This window comes from Microtus pennsylvanicus, chromosome 1 (assembly GCF_037038515.1).
Source record: "Microtus pennsylvanicus isolate mMicPen1 chromosome 1, mMicPen1.hap1, whole genome shotgun sequence".
Lineage (NCBI taxonomy): Eukaryota > Metazoa > Chordata > Mammalia > Rodentia > Cricetidae > Microtus > Microtus pennsylvanicus.
Window position 1 is genome coordinate 176,021,890 of NC_134579.1, and position 16,395 is coordinate 176,038,284.

General features: G+C 39.8%; 1 protein-coding gene across 1 annotated transcript in view; it reads left to right on the top strand.

Annotated features, from left to right (window-relative positions):
* Slc35f1 (solute carrier family 35 member F1) overlaps positions 1-16,395 on the top strand; it is a 427,852-nt gene that overhangs the window by 338,107 nt on the left and 73,350 nt on the right. Inside the window, exon 3 of the mRNA XM_075945837.1 lies at positions 2,593-2,720. Within this exon, the coding sequence (XP_075801952.1) occupies positions 2,593-2,720 (128 nt within the window). The remainder of the gene's footprint in view (positions 1-2,592; positions 2,721-16,395) is intronic.

Here is a 16,395-nt window from a genome sequence, read left to right on the forward strand (position 1 = left end):
CGGTCACTGGTTCAGAGGCTGGGGTGGGGGATATTTGGTGAGAGAGGTTGCTACCACCTGGTTGCTGGGGATTGTGTGGGTGGGGGAACAAAGTCTTGAATCATAATCATTCAGTTAAGCTGCACCCAGATTCTTTGAAACTAGAACACAATAAACATACTTTGTTTTAAATATCTATGTATTGGAATAATTTGTCAAACAATACTGAGTCATATATATACATCACTATTCTATTAGAATGTCTATATATTCAATGTTGTCTGTGAAGACTTCACAAGCTGGCCACAAATATTTGTATGTAATTATCATTGGGTCATTTTTAGAAATAATATTTATTTCAGCTTGAAATACATATGACAATAAGATTGAAGATATCTAAAGTCTGTCCAGGTTCTATGAATGTCAGACAAGGTGATGAAATTGTTGGCAGCACTGAGAGAAGGGTCAGGTGGTGATTTTTTTTTCAACCTGAAGCTTTCTCTCTACACATCCTTCACACAGATCTAGATTAGACGGGACATTCAAGCAGAAGAATCTTTTGGATGCCATCTTAAAGTCTTACTACACATACAAACTGCTTCTAATGAGATGCTTTTCTTTTGGTCTGTTCTAACACAGTCTTGAAATTTAGGATGGTCTGAGTTTTGTGTTTTTAATAAAGTTCTCTTTTATTGAAAATAGACTTTTATTATATAACATATTCTGATTACAGTTTCCCCTTTTTCTTCTTTCTTTATTGTTTTTATTGAGCTACCTATTTTTCTCCACTCCTCTCTCACACTCCCCCTTCCCCTTCTGCCCTCTCTCATGATCCTCATACTCAGGAGATCATGTCTTTTCCTACTTTCCATGTCGATTAGATCCATGATTTTCTCTCTCAGGGTTCTTTGTTGTCTAGGTTCTCTAGGGTTGTGGACTATAGGCTTGTTTTTCTTCGCTTTATGTCTAAAAGCCACTTATAAGTGAGTATATAAAATATTTGTATTTCTGGGTCTGGGTTACCCCACTCAATATGATGTTTTCTAGATCCATTCACTTGCCTGCAAATTTCAGATGTTATTATTTTATCTGCTGTGTAGTACTCCATTGTGTAAATGTACCATATTTTCTTTATCCATTCTTTGATTGAGAGGCATTTTGGTTGTTTCCAGGTTCTGGTAATACTCAACCTCATATGAAAAAGCACAAAAACAAAGGGTAGCCCAAACAATCCTGTACAATAAAGAAACTTGTGGAGACATAACAATCCCTGACTTCAAACTCTACTACAGAGATATAGTACTGAAAACAGTCTGGTATTGGCATAAAAATAGACAGGAGGACCAATAGAAGTTAATTGGAGACCTGGATATCAATCAACACACCTACAAACACCTGATTTTTGATTAAGAAGCAAAAGATATAAAATGGAATAAAAACATATTCAGCAAATGGTGCTGGCATAACTAGATATCAACATGTAGAAGAATGAAAATAGATTCATATCTATTGCCATGCACAAAACTCAAGTCCAAATGAATCAAAGACCTTGACATAAAACCAACCACACTAAACCTCACAGAAGAGAAAGTGGGAAGTACACTTGAATGCATTGGTACAGGAGACCATTTCCTAAATATAACCCCAGTGGCACAGACACTGAGAGCAATAATTAATAAATGGGACCTCCAAAAGCTGAAAAGTTTCTGTAAAGCGAAGGACATGGTCAACAAGAAAAATGGCAGCCTACAGAATGGGAAAAGATCTTCACCACCCCCAATTCAGACAGAGGGGCTGATCTCCAAAATATACAAAGAACTCAAGAAATTGATCATCAAAAGAACAAATAATCTAATAAAAAGTGGGGTACAGAATTCAACAGAGAACTCTCAACAGAGGAATCTAAAATGGCTGAAAGACACTTAAGGAAATGTTCAACATCCTTAGCCATCAGAGAAATGCAAATCAAAACATCTCTGAAATTTTATCTTCACCTGTCAGAATGGCCAAGATCAAAAACACTGATGACAGCTTATGCTAGAAAGAATGTGGGGTAAAGAAAGGGAACACTCCTCCATTCCTGGTGGGAGTGCAAACTGGTACTTTTACTCTGGAAATTAGTATCGCGATTTCTCAGAAAATTAGGAAACACCCTACCTCAAGACCCAGCAATACCACTTTTGGGTGTATATTCAAAGGATCCTCAAGCATACCATAAGGACATGTGCTCAACTATGTTCATAGCAGCATTATTTGTAATGTCCTGAGTTTTCTTGTGCAATGTACCCTTTCTTGAACATTTTTCCTTTCACTTTTCTCATGGCACAGCTATTTTTTCACACACACACACACACAGAGTCAATATGCCATAGTGAGCAATGACCTACTCTGTCTCACCCTGGTGTAGAAACTAATTTGAAGACCCAAAAGTGACCATGAAGACAATTTCCTAAGTAAAGTATGTGAGTCTTTGATAGATTAAGCCACTAAATATTGGGTAAATTTCTGATAAAAATGCACATATGGGTATATAATACAACAGCATGTTAGAATTCTAAATATGTAATATGTCAAGAACTTAAGCCCTATTTTTTTTTTAACTTTTTACCACAGGAGAAGAAAACCTCTTGGCAATTTTACGACGAAGATGGTGGAAGTACATGATCCTGGGACTCATAGATCTGGAAGCTAATTACCTGGTCGTCAAGGCTTACCAGTACACGACCCTGACCAGTGTCCAGGTAAGATGGTTTCTCTCCTCGCAACTCTCCAGACACAGTGCACGTTGAGTTTAATTTGTTGGAAATACATATACTACGTGAGGTTTTATTTTCTATTTTACTTTTTAATTTGAATATATTTTTTTAATTTATTTATTTATTAAAGATTTCTGTCTCTTCCCCTCCACCGCCTCCCATTTCCTCCCCCCTCCCCCAACTAAGTCCCCCCCCCCAGCCCGAAAAGCAATCAGGGTTCCCTGCCCTGTGGGAAGCCCAAGGACCACCCACCTCCATCCAGGTCTAGTAAGTTGAGCATCCAAACTGCCCAGGCTCCCACAAAGCCAGTGCATGCAGTAGGATCAGAAACCCATTGCCATTGTTCTTGAATATATTTTTTTAATTGAAAATAAATTCTTCTGTCATACAATACATTCCCAACCACAGTTTTCACTCCTTCCACTCCTTCTAGCTTCCCCACTACTTTTCTCTTCCCAAATCCACTCCCTCTTCTATTTCCCCTTCAAAAGAGAGCAGATCCCTGAGAGATTACAGCCAAGCAGCACAAAACAAGACAAACTAAGACAAAGCAAAAGTCCTCATATCATGGTTGGACAAAGCAACCCAATAGGAGGGAAAAGGTCTCAAGAGTAGGCAAACGAACCAGAGATACACCCCTCTCATTGTAGGAGTCCCTCATAAACACCAAGCTAACAGCCATAACACACAGAGAGGACCTTTCGCAGATCGATGCAGGCCCTGTGCTTGCTTCTTCCGTCTCTGTGAGCCCTGCTTCATTGATTCAGTTGGGCATGTTCCCCTAGTGTCTTCAACTCCTCTGACTCCAAGTCTTTCTTACCACTCTTCAGAAGGATTCCCTTACTTCCAAGGGAAGGAACCCTATAGAGAACTCTAATTACAGACTCTGCATAATGTCTGGCTGTGGGACTCTGCATCTGCTCTCATTTGGTGCAGGAGGAAGCCTGTCTGATGATGACTGGACAAGGCACTGATCTATAAGTACAGAAGAATATCATTAGGAATCCCTTCATTGATTTTTTTCCGGTCATATTTGGTTCCATTCTAGTTTTCTGGACTGTCCAGTCTCCTGTTCCTGGCCATCCAGGGCCATTGGCTCCTTCTCTTGTTATGGTCCTCAATTGGCCATTCCCAAAGTTCTATGCCACTACTGCCCCAGCACATCTTGTAGGCAGGACAGATTATAGGTAGAGGTTTTGTGGTTGGATTGGTGTCCAGGTTTCACTTTCTGTAGCCTGCAGAGTACCTTTTCCTGACAAAGAGACTAGAATGTAGGGGTGAAGGTTTCAAGCGAGCACCAGCTTGATGCCTCTACATTTTTCAATGAGCTATGTGGATGTTGTTTTTGGCAATGGGGCCCATTGTAAATTTTCAGAGAGCAACCTTCTGTCCTTGCATCAGCCTGGGTTGTTTAGGGATCTTAGTAGTACCATCTCAGCCAAAAATTCAACCAGTGTAACCCAATCCCAGCATTGAAGCCTTACCTGCCTGTAAATAGCCAGTTCAGACTCTATCTTCCATTACTAAGAGTCCTTGTTAGGGTCATCCACATAGAATCAGGAAAACATCTATTGCACTAGGTTTTCACACTATCTTGCAAGTGCTCCCCAGTTCCAATGGTCTCTCGCTGCCCTTTCTTCCTCCATCTCCCCCCACACCTGATGTCTCCTGTTCTCATCCTCACCTGTCCCCAGTCCACCTGCAAAATCTACTCTATTGCCCCTTCCCAGGGAAATTCATGCTTTCTCGCTGGAACCCTCCCCTTTACCTAATCTTCCTGGGCCTGTGGATTGTAGCTAATATCCTCTTATAAGTGAAAACATATGCTTGTTTTTCTGGGTCTGGGTTATCTCACTCGAGATGATTTTTTTTTTGAATCTCATTCATTGGCCTGCAAGTTTCATGATATCACTTTCCCTTTAAACAGTTGAATAGGGGCTGAAGGTTAAGATGGCTCAGAGGTTAAGAGCACTGGCTGCTCTTTCAGAGGTCTTGAGTTCAATTCCCAGCAACCACACGGTGGCTCAAAACCATCTATAAGATCTGGTGCCCTCTTCTGGTAGGCAGGCATATATGCAGTACAGAACATTGTATACATAATCAATAATAAATAAATTTAAAAAACAGTTGAGTAATACTCAATGTACCACATTTTCTTTACCCATTCTTTAGTTGAGGAACATCTGTTTTTTTTCCAGCTTCTGTCTATTATGAATAAAATCACAAGGAACATAGTTGAGCAAGAGTCCTCATGGTAGGATGAAGCATCCTTTGGGTATACGACTCAGAGTGGTATAATTGGGTCTTAAGGTAGATACTTTAAAAACTAAAATTGAACTTCATTTATGTCATTAATTTTTCCTAAATCAGGACAGCCTGTTCCTCTTTGTTCTAAATATACCAAAATAATCATTTACAATGCAAAAAGTAATTCATGGATTTGAATGCTGCCAACTAATCTTGTGTCAGCAGGAGAATTATTAATAAGTATAAAAATAAATCTGATTTCATCACAACTTAACTTTTTTGGAATGTTAATAGACTTTGATTAAGTAAACAAGCTACTTACCAATCTTTTCTTTTAGCTTTGTAGAAAATGCATTGCATATGAACTTTGAAAGGATATGGTTTTCCCCTGAAGGAATAAAAATAAAATTCTTAAAATGTTTTATTATGAAGAAAGCTACTGTATATGTGTCTATCTGTATGTCTGTCTGTCTCTCTCTCTCTCCATCCTCTCACACAGATGTACTCATACACAGCTAACACAAACACAAATATCAGCTTAATCTATTTTTATTATTGTTACTCATTTTTCTTACTACTCAAAGTAGTTTGATTCTATTTGTTTCACCTTCATTTTTCCTTGTGCAGAAATATTATTGGTTATAAAATTCTAAGAAAACCACAAAACGTTGTTCACTGATGAGCACGAGCTAGGATTTGATTCCGGTCATCATTTTACTTTGTCTTGGAGTTACAATGACTTGAGTAAATAAATAAATAAATACACAAAGTACCTAAGTAAATTTGTACAACACAGACTGGGTGAGAAGTGAGTTAAACCTTGTTTCATTTTATTTGATCACATTCCTAATCCCATGTGAATTTCAAAGATGATTTCTTGGTACACTTTTGTGGTTATGATAGAATGCTGAAGAGTGGATAGTTTATAATGTGTAGAATTATTGGATTTCTGTGCTGGAGGCAGGGAAATTCAGTATTAAAGAGCAAAAACAAGGACAACAGTCAGAGGTGGGTCAAACCCCATTGGATAATGATTCTGATCTCACCAGAGACTGGAGCATGCCAGTAGCCTAATCTCCTCTTAATAGCTCTTGATCTTTATGTACTCTTGCCATAGCAAGTTAGCATCTACATGAGTTTTGGAAGACACAAATATACAAGCAATAGTAGACAGCTTAAAATAAAAGTAGTCAACATTTTCCAGGAGCGTGTCCACATGTGTATTCTTCTTACATATGTGCAAACACATGCATGCTTGCATGTAATGCAGAGGTCTGGTGACAACCTTGGGTGTCGTTTCTCAGGCATCACTTACCATTCTCTCTTTGCCCTGGACTTGCCTGGCAAGCTACACTGACTGAGCAGCAAGCTCAAGGAATCTCCCTGTCTCTGCCACTGAGAATCTCCAGCCACTGGGATTATAAACTAATATGTCACCCTTTTCAACCCTGATTTTTACATGTGGAGATCAAACTCAGGACCTCATGGTTTCAAAGCAAGCCCATTTCCACACACAACTTGTGTTCTGGGAGCATTTGTAGGCTGAATTCCAGTGACAATGCACACTAAAGCAAGAAGTGAACCCATAGAGAGAACTTGAACAATCCCTCTTCATTTTGTCTTTAGAATCCTGTGGCTTTTAGACTGACATTGGAAGGGACAAGCTAATCTCCAGATGGAGAAGACCCAAAGGTCATGAACCCATTCTTTAGTGCTGTCCTTGATAAAATTATCTCTATGGCATCTTTGCTCTCTTGGGAACCTTCTTTTATCCAGGTGCTCATGCATCTGGAAATTGAATTTCCTACTTTCACATTTTCCTTCTTGCCTTTCCCTCTGCAGAATGAAAAATACTTTCCAAAATGCTCCATGCACAATACATATTATTTCTTTTGGTTAAAATATGTCTGGATGCGTTCACATCCTAAGTTCTTTGTAAGATTTTAGGCCACCTTCAAAAAAGGAATTGTGACTGGTTAGAATAAGTTAGAAATCATGCATACATTTGCATTTATAAATATATACATCTAATAAAAAATATGGTTATAAGATTTCCCATTTACATTGGCGTTGATTTTTAACAAATATCACCAAATTTCAAAAAGGCAAGTTGAAAGCTCTAACTAGAGAATAAATAAGCACCCGTCTTTCCGTTAATGTGATCATTGTGGCTTTAAAATGGAAAACCCTTTAGTTATACACTAGCAGTACTAACAATGGGCATATACATAGTGTATATAAATGATATAGGCCTTAGGAAATGGCTGCTTTATTATGAATTCCATTTTAAAAATCTTTTCTTTGTTTTCAATAAAAACTATTTTTATTTTAATAATGGAGATAAAAATTCATTGACGATGTTCTCTGCAAATGTGACATTGGGTATTCAGTACATGTTGTCACTGGATAAACAACACTCAACTCTTCCCTGAGTACTGCTTTTCTTTGCCTTCTTCAGTTAGGAACAACGTCTTTTTTTGTCTAGTCTTTTTCAATTAGAAATAAGATATAAGAGTAGGCTGTCTTCTACTGCAGATGCTTCATATAAAAAACCTTCTTTGAACACACCTTACCCAACACACCAACACACACACACACACAGCAGTTTTTAAATACCTTTGGTCAAGCCTTTTGTATTATTTGAAATATATTTCTCCCTCCATCTTCTAGCTATTAATATCTATCTCACTGTAAAATTCTTTCTAGATTCAGGATGTTTTCAAATCATATAGTAATTGAAAGGGCAATGAAAACCATCTTTAATGGTATAGAAATGTATTGGATCTTATAATTAGAGCACCTAGAGAAAGAGAACTCTTCATCATAGTCAGTCAAATGTCTTAATGATGACATCAGTGCTGAAGATCTTTTTATCTCTCCCCTCTTCTGTGCCTTTTGGCTTATCCTATGCAGAACCTGGTCGTGGTCATAAGGTAGATCTCTGCCAGTATCAGTCAGAGCCACATACTTCTTTAATCATGACCAGTGAAACACACACACACACACACACACACACACACACACACAAAACAAAAACAAAAAAGAAACCTTTACCCATAACCAATGAATAAAAGTCTAGACATCTACTCTGATTGGATAATACAAGTAGCTAGGAGAATATTGGAATATTGAGAACTAATTGACTTAGATGTGGCAAATAGACAGACAAATGCTTCTTAATACTACTGCTACTAACAGTTTTAGTTGGATAGCACTCCATCCAAGTGGGGACTGGATCAGTCTCACCCAGTTATTCTCTGTTACACATTGTGAGACGGATGGGTGCAGGAGGAGCAGCTGCTGTGTTCTTGTACCTAACTTAGTGCCTACCTCCGTTCTATAAGTCCCACAATGGGAAGGATTCCTCTGGCTCCTATGCTCCCATGGTACACTGCTCATGCTCCATTTTCACAGTCTCTCTCCTAAAAATAACTTCATGTGTCTCCATTTAATTCACTAAACTCAAGATCTTTAACTGCAAACACAATTTCTTTTATACCTTTGATGCTCTAGTTCCTGGAAGAAATCCAACCCGTACTGGATAATCAATATTTTTAAGGAGGTCAATTAAATTGCACCAATCTCTAGCATTCAGTGGCACAGGAATTCCCAAAAGTTCCCTTACTAAATTTAGAGACCACTGGAATATCTACGAAGTTATAGACACACAGAAATAGTGGAACACTGGCTTTTTGACTGAACCATGATCATGAACCAGAATCAAAGTTTATAAATGGATATAGAGAAAATAAGGAGGTGTTTCATTAGGAAATTATAATTTATGCTTCTTTTTTCCTTTTCTTTTTGTGTTTAACCTTCAAAAGTCACAGCCAATTATTAGTTTTTTTTAAGATTTACATTTTTTCTCATTTTTTAAAACAGTTTTCCTTGGTCCAGAAACAGTAACAATTAATCCCCAACACTGCTTCACTGGACCTCAGAGATCTAGGTCAACTTTTGTGATACACTATTTTGATTTGTTTTCTGTTGCTAGGTGGGAAAGCTACTTGATTCAAAATCTGGAGAGGACATAATTTATTTGGCTTACAGGTCTCAATCACTGTCTATCACTGAGGGAAACAGTGACAGAGACTTAAGCAGGATCCTAGAGGCAGGGCTGAAGCAGAGACCATGGAAGGGTGCTGCTTACTGTCTTGCTCCCCCATGACTTGCTCAGCCTGCTTTCTTATACAACCCTTAGCGCCTACTCAGAGGTTGTACCTCCCACAGTGGGCTGGGCCCTCCATAGTAGTTATTAATCAAGAAAATGCCCCTACAGGATTGCTCACAGGTCAATCTTTTGGAAGAATTTTCTCCATTGGCGGTGCCTCTTCCCAGATTGCCTGTGTTTATGTGAAGTGGATTAAAAACAAACAAAACAATTGACGAGATTCTTCACCATCACTAATACACCTAGATACCCCGTTACCTTTCTCAAGTTAGCTTAGCGGCACCCTAATTAATATTGCACTCTAGGAAATAGTTTTTTTCAAGTAATCTAGGAGGAAAACAAAAATTCCAGTGAAAATCAAATGGCCTTTGTTAGAATTTACTAGGCAAGGAAAAAGGGGACATAAAAAAACAAGTTGAGTTTGATAGTTCTACAGTCATTTTTCCACTCACTGCAAATAAACATATTAAATAATAAAAAATATGGTCAGGACAGAAGACATTTGCTTCAGGAACCAGGGTTGTGCTGACTCTTACTAATTTAATTCTGTTTGCTCATTGTGAATTGGTGAGGCTAATAATGAAGACCAATAATGATGTGTCCCTTGTTTCTGTAAATATCAACTGAGTATACACTACATGTGTTAGTCGTGGTAATCAATAAGAGAATTACTAAGCCCCTGAAATATGTGGCAGCCATTGCAGATGAAGGAAAGAGATATGAGTGTGTCCTGCCTTCCAGGAGTTTGTGGCTGGTAAAAGGGAGAAGAGCTGCGGTGTGCTGAGAGTAACGCTGGGCACAGTCAATGAGCAGATGTCCGAGTGCTACTGTATCTGAAGATGGCAGGGAGGATGGCTATTGGAAAGGAGACAATATGTCCATCCGTGGGGGGGGGGGGGTCTGTGAGAATGGATAAAGTGTTTAAGAATGGAACATGGCTATGACTCTGTACAAGAAATCAATAGCTGGGTAGAAGCCTGGGGCTGAAAACCCAGGAGCAATATTTGAAAAGCAATTATTCCTATTCTATTCATACAGTTACATCAAACATAATTTCTGAATTCTTCTGGGTTTGAAGCATTGTATTAGATGATTCAAACACGTGAAAGAACATACAATTTGTAGCTATTCCTCCCTTGGAGCTCATACTGCTCTTGGGAGTTCTCACTTTTCTGTAATAAATCTATACTAGCTTTTCTTAATATATGTGTGTGTTTTCTTAATATTTATTATGTATATGACATCCATATTCTCAAGAAAGGCAGCATTTCATCAAACCACTAAAAATATGATTATAATAAAATATTTGCATTCCAGGAAAGATTAACATGGTTCAGTTGGAACGTTTGTGAAAATGTCCCTACTGAAATGAATGGGGGAAGATTTTATTTTTTCTGAAAATCGGCAATGGAGCTGAGATGTAAATGTAGCATATGAACTGGAAGGGAGTAGGGCCCAACAAAGAGTGTGTCAAATTCAAGACCATATGGTAGGAGGACAAGGCTTCTGTGGTCAGACAAGAAAGGAAAAGAACAGTTTTAGGAGCCAGCCGGAGGAAGAGATGGGGATTAGTGGCCGGGCCAAAGGTTCTGTTCTTCAGGCTGGCCCCAGAGGAAGCCATCAAATGTGTTAGGTTGACACTAATGTGTGACATTTTTTGATGTTAAAAGATGACTTTAGTTGTGGTGTAGATTTTCACAAGAAATGGAGAATGACAAAGTAAAAGTTAAGTCTGGACTATGTTGTGGATCTTCAATGAGAAAAGGAGGATGGCAACTTCCTCTTGTAGGTAACAGAGAGCCCTGGAGGCTTTTGAACAGATGAATAATAAGATTGAACCCAAGCCTACTTGGTGATGAGTCTTCATTAGTGATTTCCAGGGATGCTCTGGTTTTCTCATCTTCAAAACCTGCGTAGAATGAAAAGATAGGAAGAGTGACTCCTTCCTAGATCCCTTTTTGCTTATCCACAAAGCTTATGGTTAAATGTCACAATTGATATGTGGAGCCCCAGAAGACAAATATATTCTTAAATGATTATAAACATGAAGGAAATTTCAGAAGCATAGCAGCCTTTGAACATTGCACACAGCTTTCCTGATGGTGACATTTTCTATGACTTAACATAATGTCAAAAACAGGATATTGACGGAGTTATAATATTATTATCTAGACTACAGACATTATTGTATTTTTGTGTGTTTTACCTTAACTGTGTGTGTGATAGAGAGAGACAGAGACAGATATACAGGCAGACACACACACACACACATACACACACACTGTGACAGTGGGGGATAGAGAGAAATGGAAACAGAAACAGAAGGCTCTTAGGCACAGATTCATGCAATCACAACCACATCAGAACACAGATCAGTTTCATAAAGACTAAAGCATTCCCCATGTCTACCCATCAGAGTTCACACTGATCCTAGCTAGTCCTACCCCATCAGCCAGTAATCACAAATTTGTTCTTCTTCTGTACGTTTTCTCTGCGGGAACATAGTATATTAAATGGAACCACACAGCACTTGATCTGTTGAGATTTTTTCCAATCAGCACGTTGTCCTTCAATCCATCTAAATAGTAGCAGTAATCAATCCATACCATATCACATGCACAACACTAAAAGTTTCTTCCTCTTTCACGTGGTAGATTTGTGGTCCATGGTATGAAAATACCATTTTGTTGAACTCAAGGAAATTTGTGTTGTTTTCAGCTGTAAAACTGAGTAACAAAAGCTATGATAAATATCCCTGAGTCTTCTTTGCACTATTGAAATATTCACTCCTCTAAGATAAATGCTTGACTCTGCCATTGCTGGCCCATATGCTCAATGCGTCTTTAGATCAGAACACATTAAACTAGTTTCCAGAGGGCTGGCTGTACCAACACATATTCCCACCAGTAATCAAAGAGAAATCTAGCTTCTATTTGCCTCAGCAATTGCTGGTACCTTTTTTTAAACTTTAAAGGTATAGAGTAGTATTTTATTGCACTTTTAATTTGTGTTTCTCTAGTGACCAATCATGTGCAACATTCAGGAAAAAATTTTAAAACTTTGCTAATATAATTGAAAAATAAAGAAACAGTAACAGTGTTCTGGGGGAAAAAAGGCCTTCTATGTGGGAAATTTATAATAAAAGAGAACACTGAAGGGAAGAAACCCCACTGCTTTCTTTAACAGAAAGTAAGTGGAGAAATAGTAACACCTAAGACCGTCATGCTGGATTTATAAGGATTTTCATTCTAAAGACACATTTGTGGGTTTTTATCTCTGGACTTCCAAAGAATGAATAGGTTGTAGCTGTGACTCTGAGACAGATTAGCAATGACATTCGGGTACATTTAACTGCTATGCTATTTTTATGCCTGTGCTATATGAACCATCTCAGTAGAAATACCAGCTTTATGACTTCTTGCCCAAAGATTATTCCTCTTTCTCGGTCATATAGTACTGAAAAGCAAGCCGATTAAACCCGAGTGCAAGGACAGGTCTCTTCAAACCTGAGAGCTTGGTAATTAAAATAAACCCACATCAGAGTCATTTCCAGTGCCTTTGCCCAGAGCCCTGGATCTCTGACACCGATGCCCTCCTTCCCACAGTGCGTATTGCACAGCTTCTCTCTTTATTTGAGGATAAAAAACGGGGGGATGCCTTCAGCTCCGATTGTTTTCCTTCCTGAGATGAGCGTGGCAGAACAAATGGGAGCTCCCTAGGGTGCAGTGTGATTCCAACCCTGACACTAACCCTGCAAGCTATGGAAAGCATATGAGAACCACAGTGTACCGCATCCCTTTCCTCAGCCCTGGGGCTTTCGGGGACCACACTTTCTGACTTTCCAGTAAACAGTGAATTAGAGAGCATCCGACACAGGGAGAGCCCAGCGGGTTTGTACCTTCTCGGCAGGCTGACGCTGAAGCCGCGGGGATAGATATTCCTTCGCTGATTACAAAAGCCCCAGCTTTGACCTAGAGGATACAGCTACTAATCAGACATGAGTCCTGCCATGAGATAACAGACAGTAACAGCAACAAAGAATTCAAGACAGTCAGTGAGGTGATCAGAGGCCTCGCACAGCTCCGTGGGTACACAGGAAGAAACTACTCCCCGCCTCCACAGTCAACAAGTTATTGTAAATGAGAAATAGGCACAACACTCACTAACGTTTTGCCTGTAGCTAACTTGAATGTCTATCTTTGCGGATGAACCCAGAGGAAGCACAGCGACATACATTAGAATCCAGACCCGTGGACTCCGGTTTATGATTACAAAGTCAGCTTCTAATGCGATAACTTCTTGCTTAACCTTGATGTCTCTACCAGTCCCTAATTCAGCTGTGCGGAAATTTAGTAATTACTCGAGACGTTGTCAATCTATGGAAGACAAAGCTTTTAAGAATAGAAACATTTCTTACCCCCAAAGGGAGAAGGATGTTCTGGATTTTTCAGGTTTCTTCTGTGAGCAGTCCTAGTCCTGTGTTAGAAGGAACAGCAACGTCAACATATGGTTCCTCAGTCTGGGTACCTGCCCGGGTCCCTTAATTGCTCTCAACCCCACCCGTCTGAAGAGCACACAGCTGCCTCATCTCCCAGCAGCTCTGTCACTGGGCTTGCAGCAGATCTGCCTCAGAATTGTCAACAGAACTATTCAATCCAGGCTGTAGGAGAAAGCTCGTATAGTCGTTGACTAGGGCTGCTGGGCTAATGGTCCAGATGGAGGGGACAGCAACCAAGAGAGCCTCTGGAGGTAACAGGAACACTACTCTCCCTCCTTCCCCCTTGACTCTGGAACTGCCAAACTGCCATGCCTTTAATCCAGCCTGGATTCTTTGTTCATCCCTCCATCTTCTTTTCTTATCGCAGTATTCTCTTTCCGCTTTTAATGGTAGTTGTTTATTTACATATCCCTGAAGGGCTCTTCTAGGCCCAAGCATGGCAAACATGGCTCTATCAGGCCTTTCTCTTCTCCTATTCCCTCTGCCTTTACCATTAGATTACATTCCTAAAGCTAGCCGCCAAGGTCTATTCCCTTATTTAGCCATTTCTTCCTCCTGAGGCTGACTACCAAGGTCCAACTATTAAAGTATTGAAGTACAGCAATCAAAAGTCCCCTTTGGCTTCCCTAATTAACATGTCCAATTAAAATTATACACTTTATCCTCACATGGGGTTCCCCTTTTCCCTTATGAATTGTCATTTGGCTAAGGGCCATGCCTGTCTCCTCTTTATCAAGAGGCAGTCCTGTGTCCCTCAGGGGCAAATATCCTTTACCCTTCTTCCTCATCCTCTCTCTCCCATTTTTGTTTCTTATTCCCTGTCCTTTTTTCTATTTTGTCAAACAAATCTCCTTGTGCTGAGAACTTGGTCTTGGTGTGTCCTGTGCCTAACCTAGCCCTTTTAATTTCCTCTTCCAATTGAGTACGTAAGGCCTTTGAAGGTAGGATGCGTGCATCTGGTCGACAGGAAGCACTGATACATTCCTGGTGCTTGAAAAAGTGCAGATTTATTTCTTTTGGCTTTATTCATAGATGCTAAAATGTATTAGACAGTTCAGTGAGTTGGCTATGAAAGGATGCATTTCCAGCCATTGAGTAAGGCAGCCTGAATGTCCCCTCTTGGTTTTAGCATCACTAAGTCCAGCCACTTCTTTTGAATACATTTGTAAGGTGTTAGCCATGTTTTAGCTGTTCAACTAAGCTCTCTGGACATACAGGTAAGTTTTACAATTTCTACATGTCTAGATGTTCACATGTTGCAAGCCTAGCATGTATATAGATTCATGCACTACACTTATATGTTCAGATTAACTGCCCCTTCATTATATTCTGTTATTGATTTGTTGATAGCAAATCTTCTGCCAAACATTCACTACCAGGTCAACTAGCAGTGTCTGGAGAGAAAAGACTAGGTCAAAGTCCAACCCACCAATCTGCTCCCAAGTTCAAAACTCTCTTTGTGTAGTTCAGCCTTTCATATCTGCACCCTGCATATTCATGGCTGAGATGGTTTGTGGGTCTCTAGTGGTTGTGGCACTGGGTGAAGAGATTTTGCTCTATTCAGGTTCTGCTGTTGCCTTAGGGTTTCTTTGCTGTGAAGTGACGCCATGACTGTGGCAACTCTTATAAAGGAGACCATTTCATTGGGGTGGCTTACATTTCAGAGATTTAATCCATTATAGTCGTGGTGGGAAGCATGGGAGCACACAGGCAGACACGGTGCTGGAGAAGAACTGGAGAGTTCTCTAACTTGATTGACAGGCAGCATAAGACATACTGGGCTTGGCTTGAGTATTTAAAAGCCCGAAGGCCATGCCCTAGTGGTACACTTCTTCCAACAAGGCTACACCTTCTCCAACAAGGCACACCTCCTAATAGTGCCACTCCCTAGAGACCAAGCAGTCAAAGTATCTTTCCTGTCTCCATGAATCTGACTTCCAACATCTTCCGCTGATAAGGCCAAAAAAGGGCAAGTTTTGTGTTTTCAAAGTTATTCAGTACCCTTTCTTTTCTGTAAAGGATCCCTTCCCATTTTCCCTATGACTCAGTTTTAGGGGTGCATGGTTCCACAGTGCATCCTTATGTGATCTTATGGGGCCCATTCCTATTTAAACCACAACAGCTGGCCTCTGCTGTTCCCTGAAATGATCTCTCCAGCTTGGTCCATAGTTTCCCACCATACATATATGATGCTGGGAATTACAGTGCCTGCGAACTAGACTCCCCTCCAGTTGTTTTCTATGGTATCCTCCTCTTGGTATGACACCAAGTTAAAAGAAAATGACACTTGTGTCAAATAGGTAGCTCAGCTGTTTGTCCCAGGTTTGAAACATGGAATGGAGAGTTCAGGGTAGGGGGCGGGGTTTGCCAGCCATACTCTGTAATAGGTAGGGCCTTAGGGATGCTGGGAGAACCTGGCAGCCTGGACTGTTTTTATATGTTAAATAGGCATCTCAGACATTTGTAGCGGGTTTGAAACTTAACAGTTTTACTTTCTATTTTCCCCCAAACCATCTAACATTCTTTCCCCCACTCTGAGACTTCAGTAAATGAAACAGCAACACTGGACATGTAGGTCTCAGCTTCCTTTGCTTGCCGTTTGAATAAAAGAAATGAAATGAAAAAAGGAGGACATGGCTACTCATAAAGTATGGAGATTTTTTTTTTTATTGTAGATATAAAGGAGAAAGCAGGCAGAAGGGAAGAGCCCAGGCTGAACATGGCTGGCAGACTAAACCAAGTCA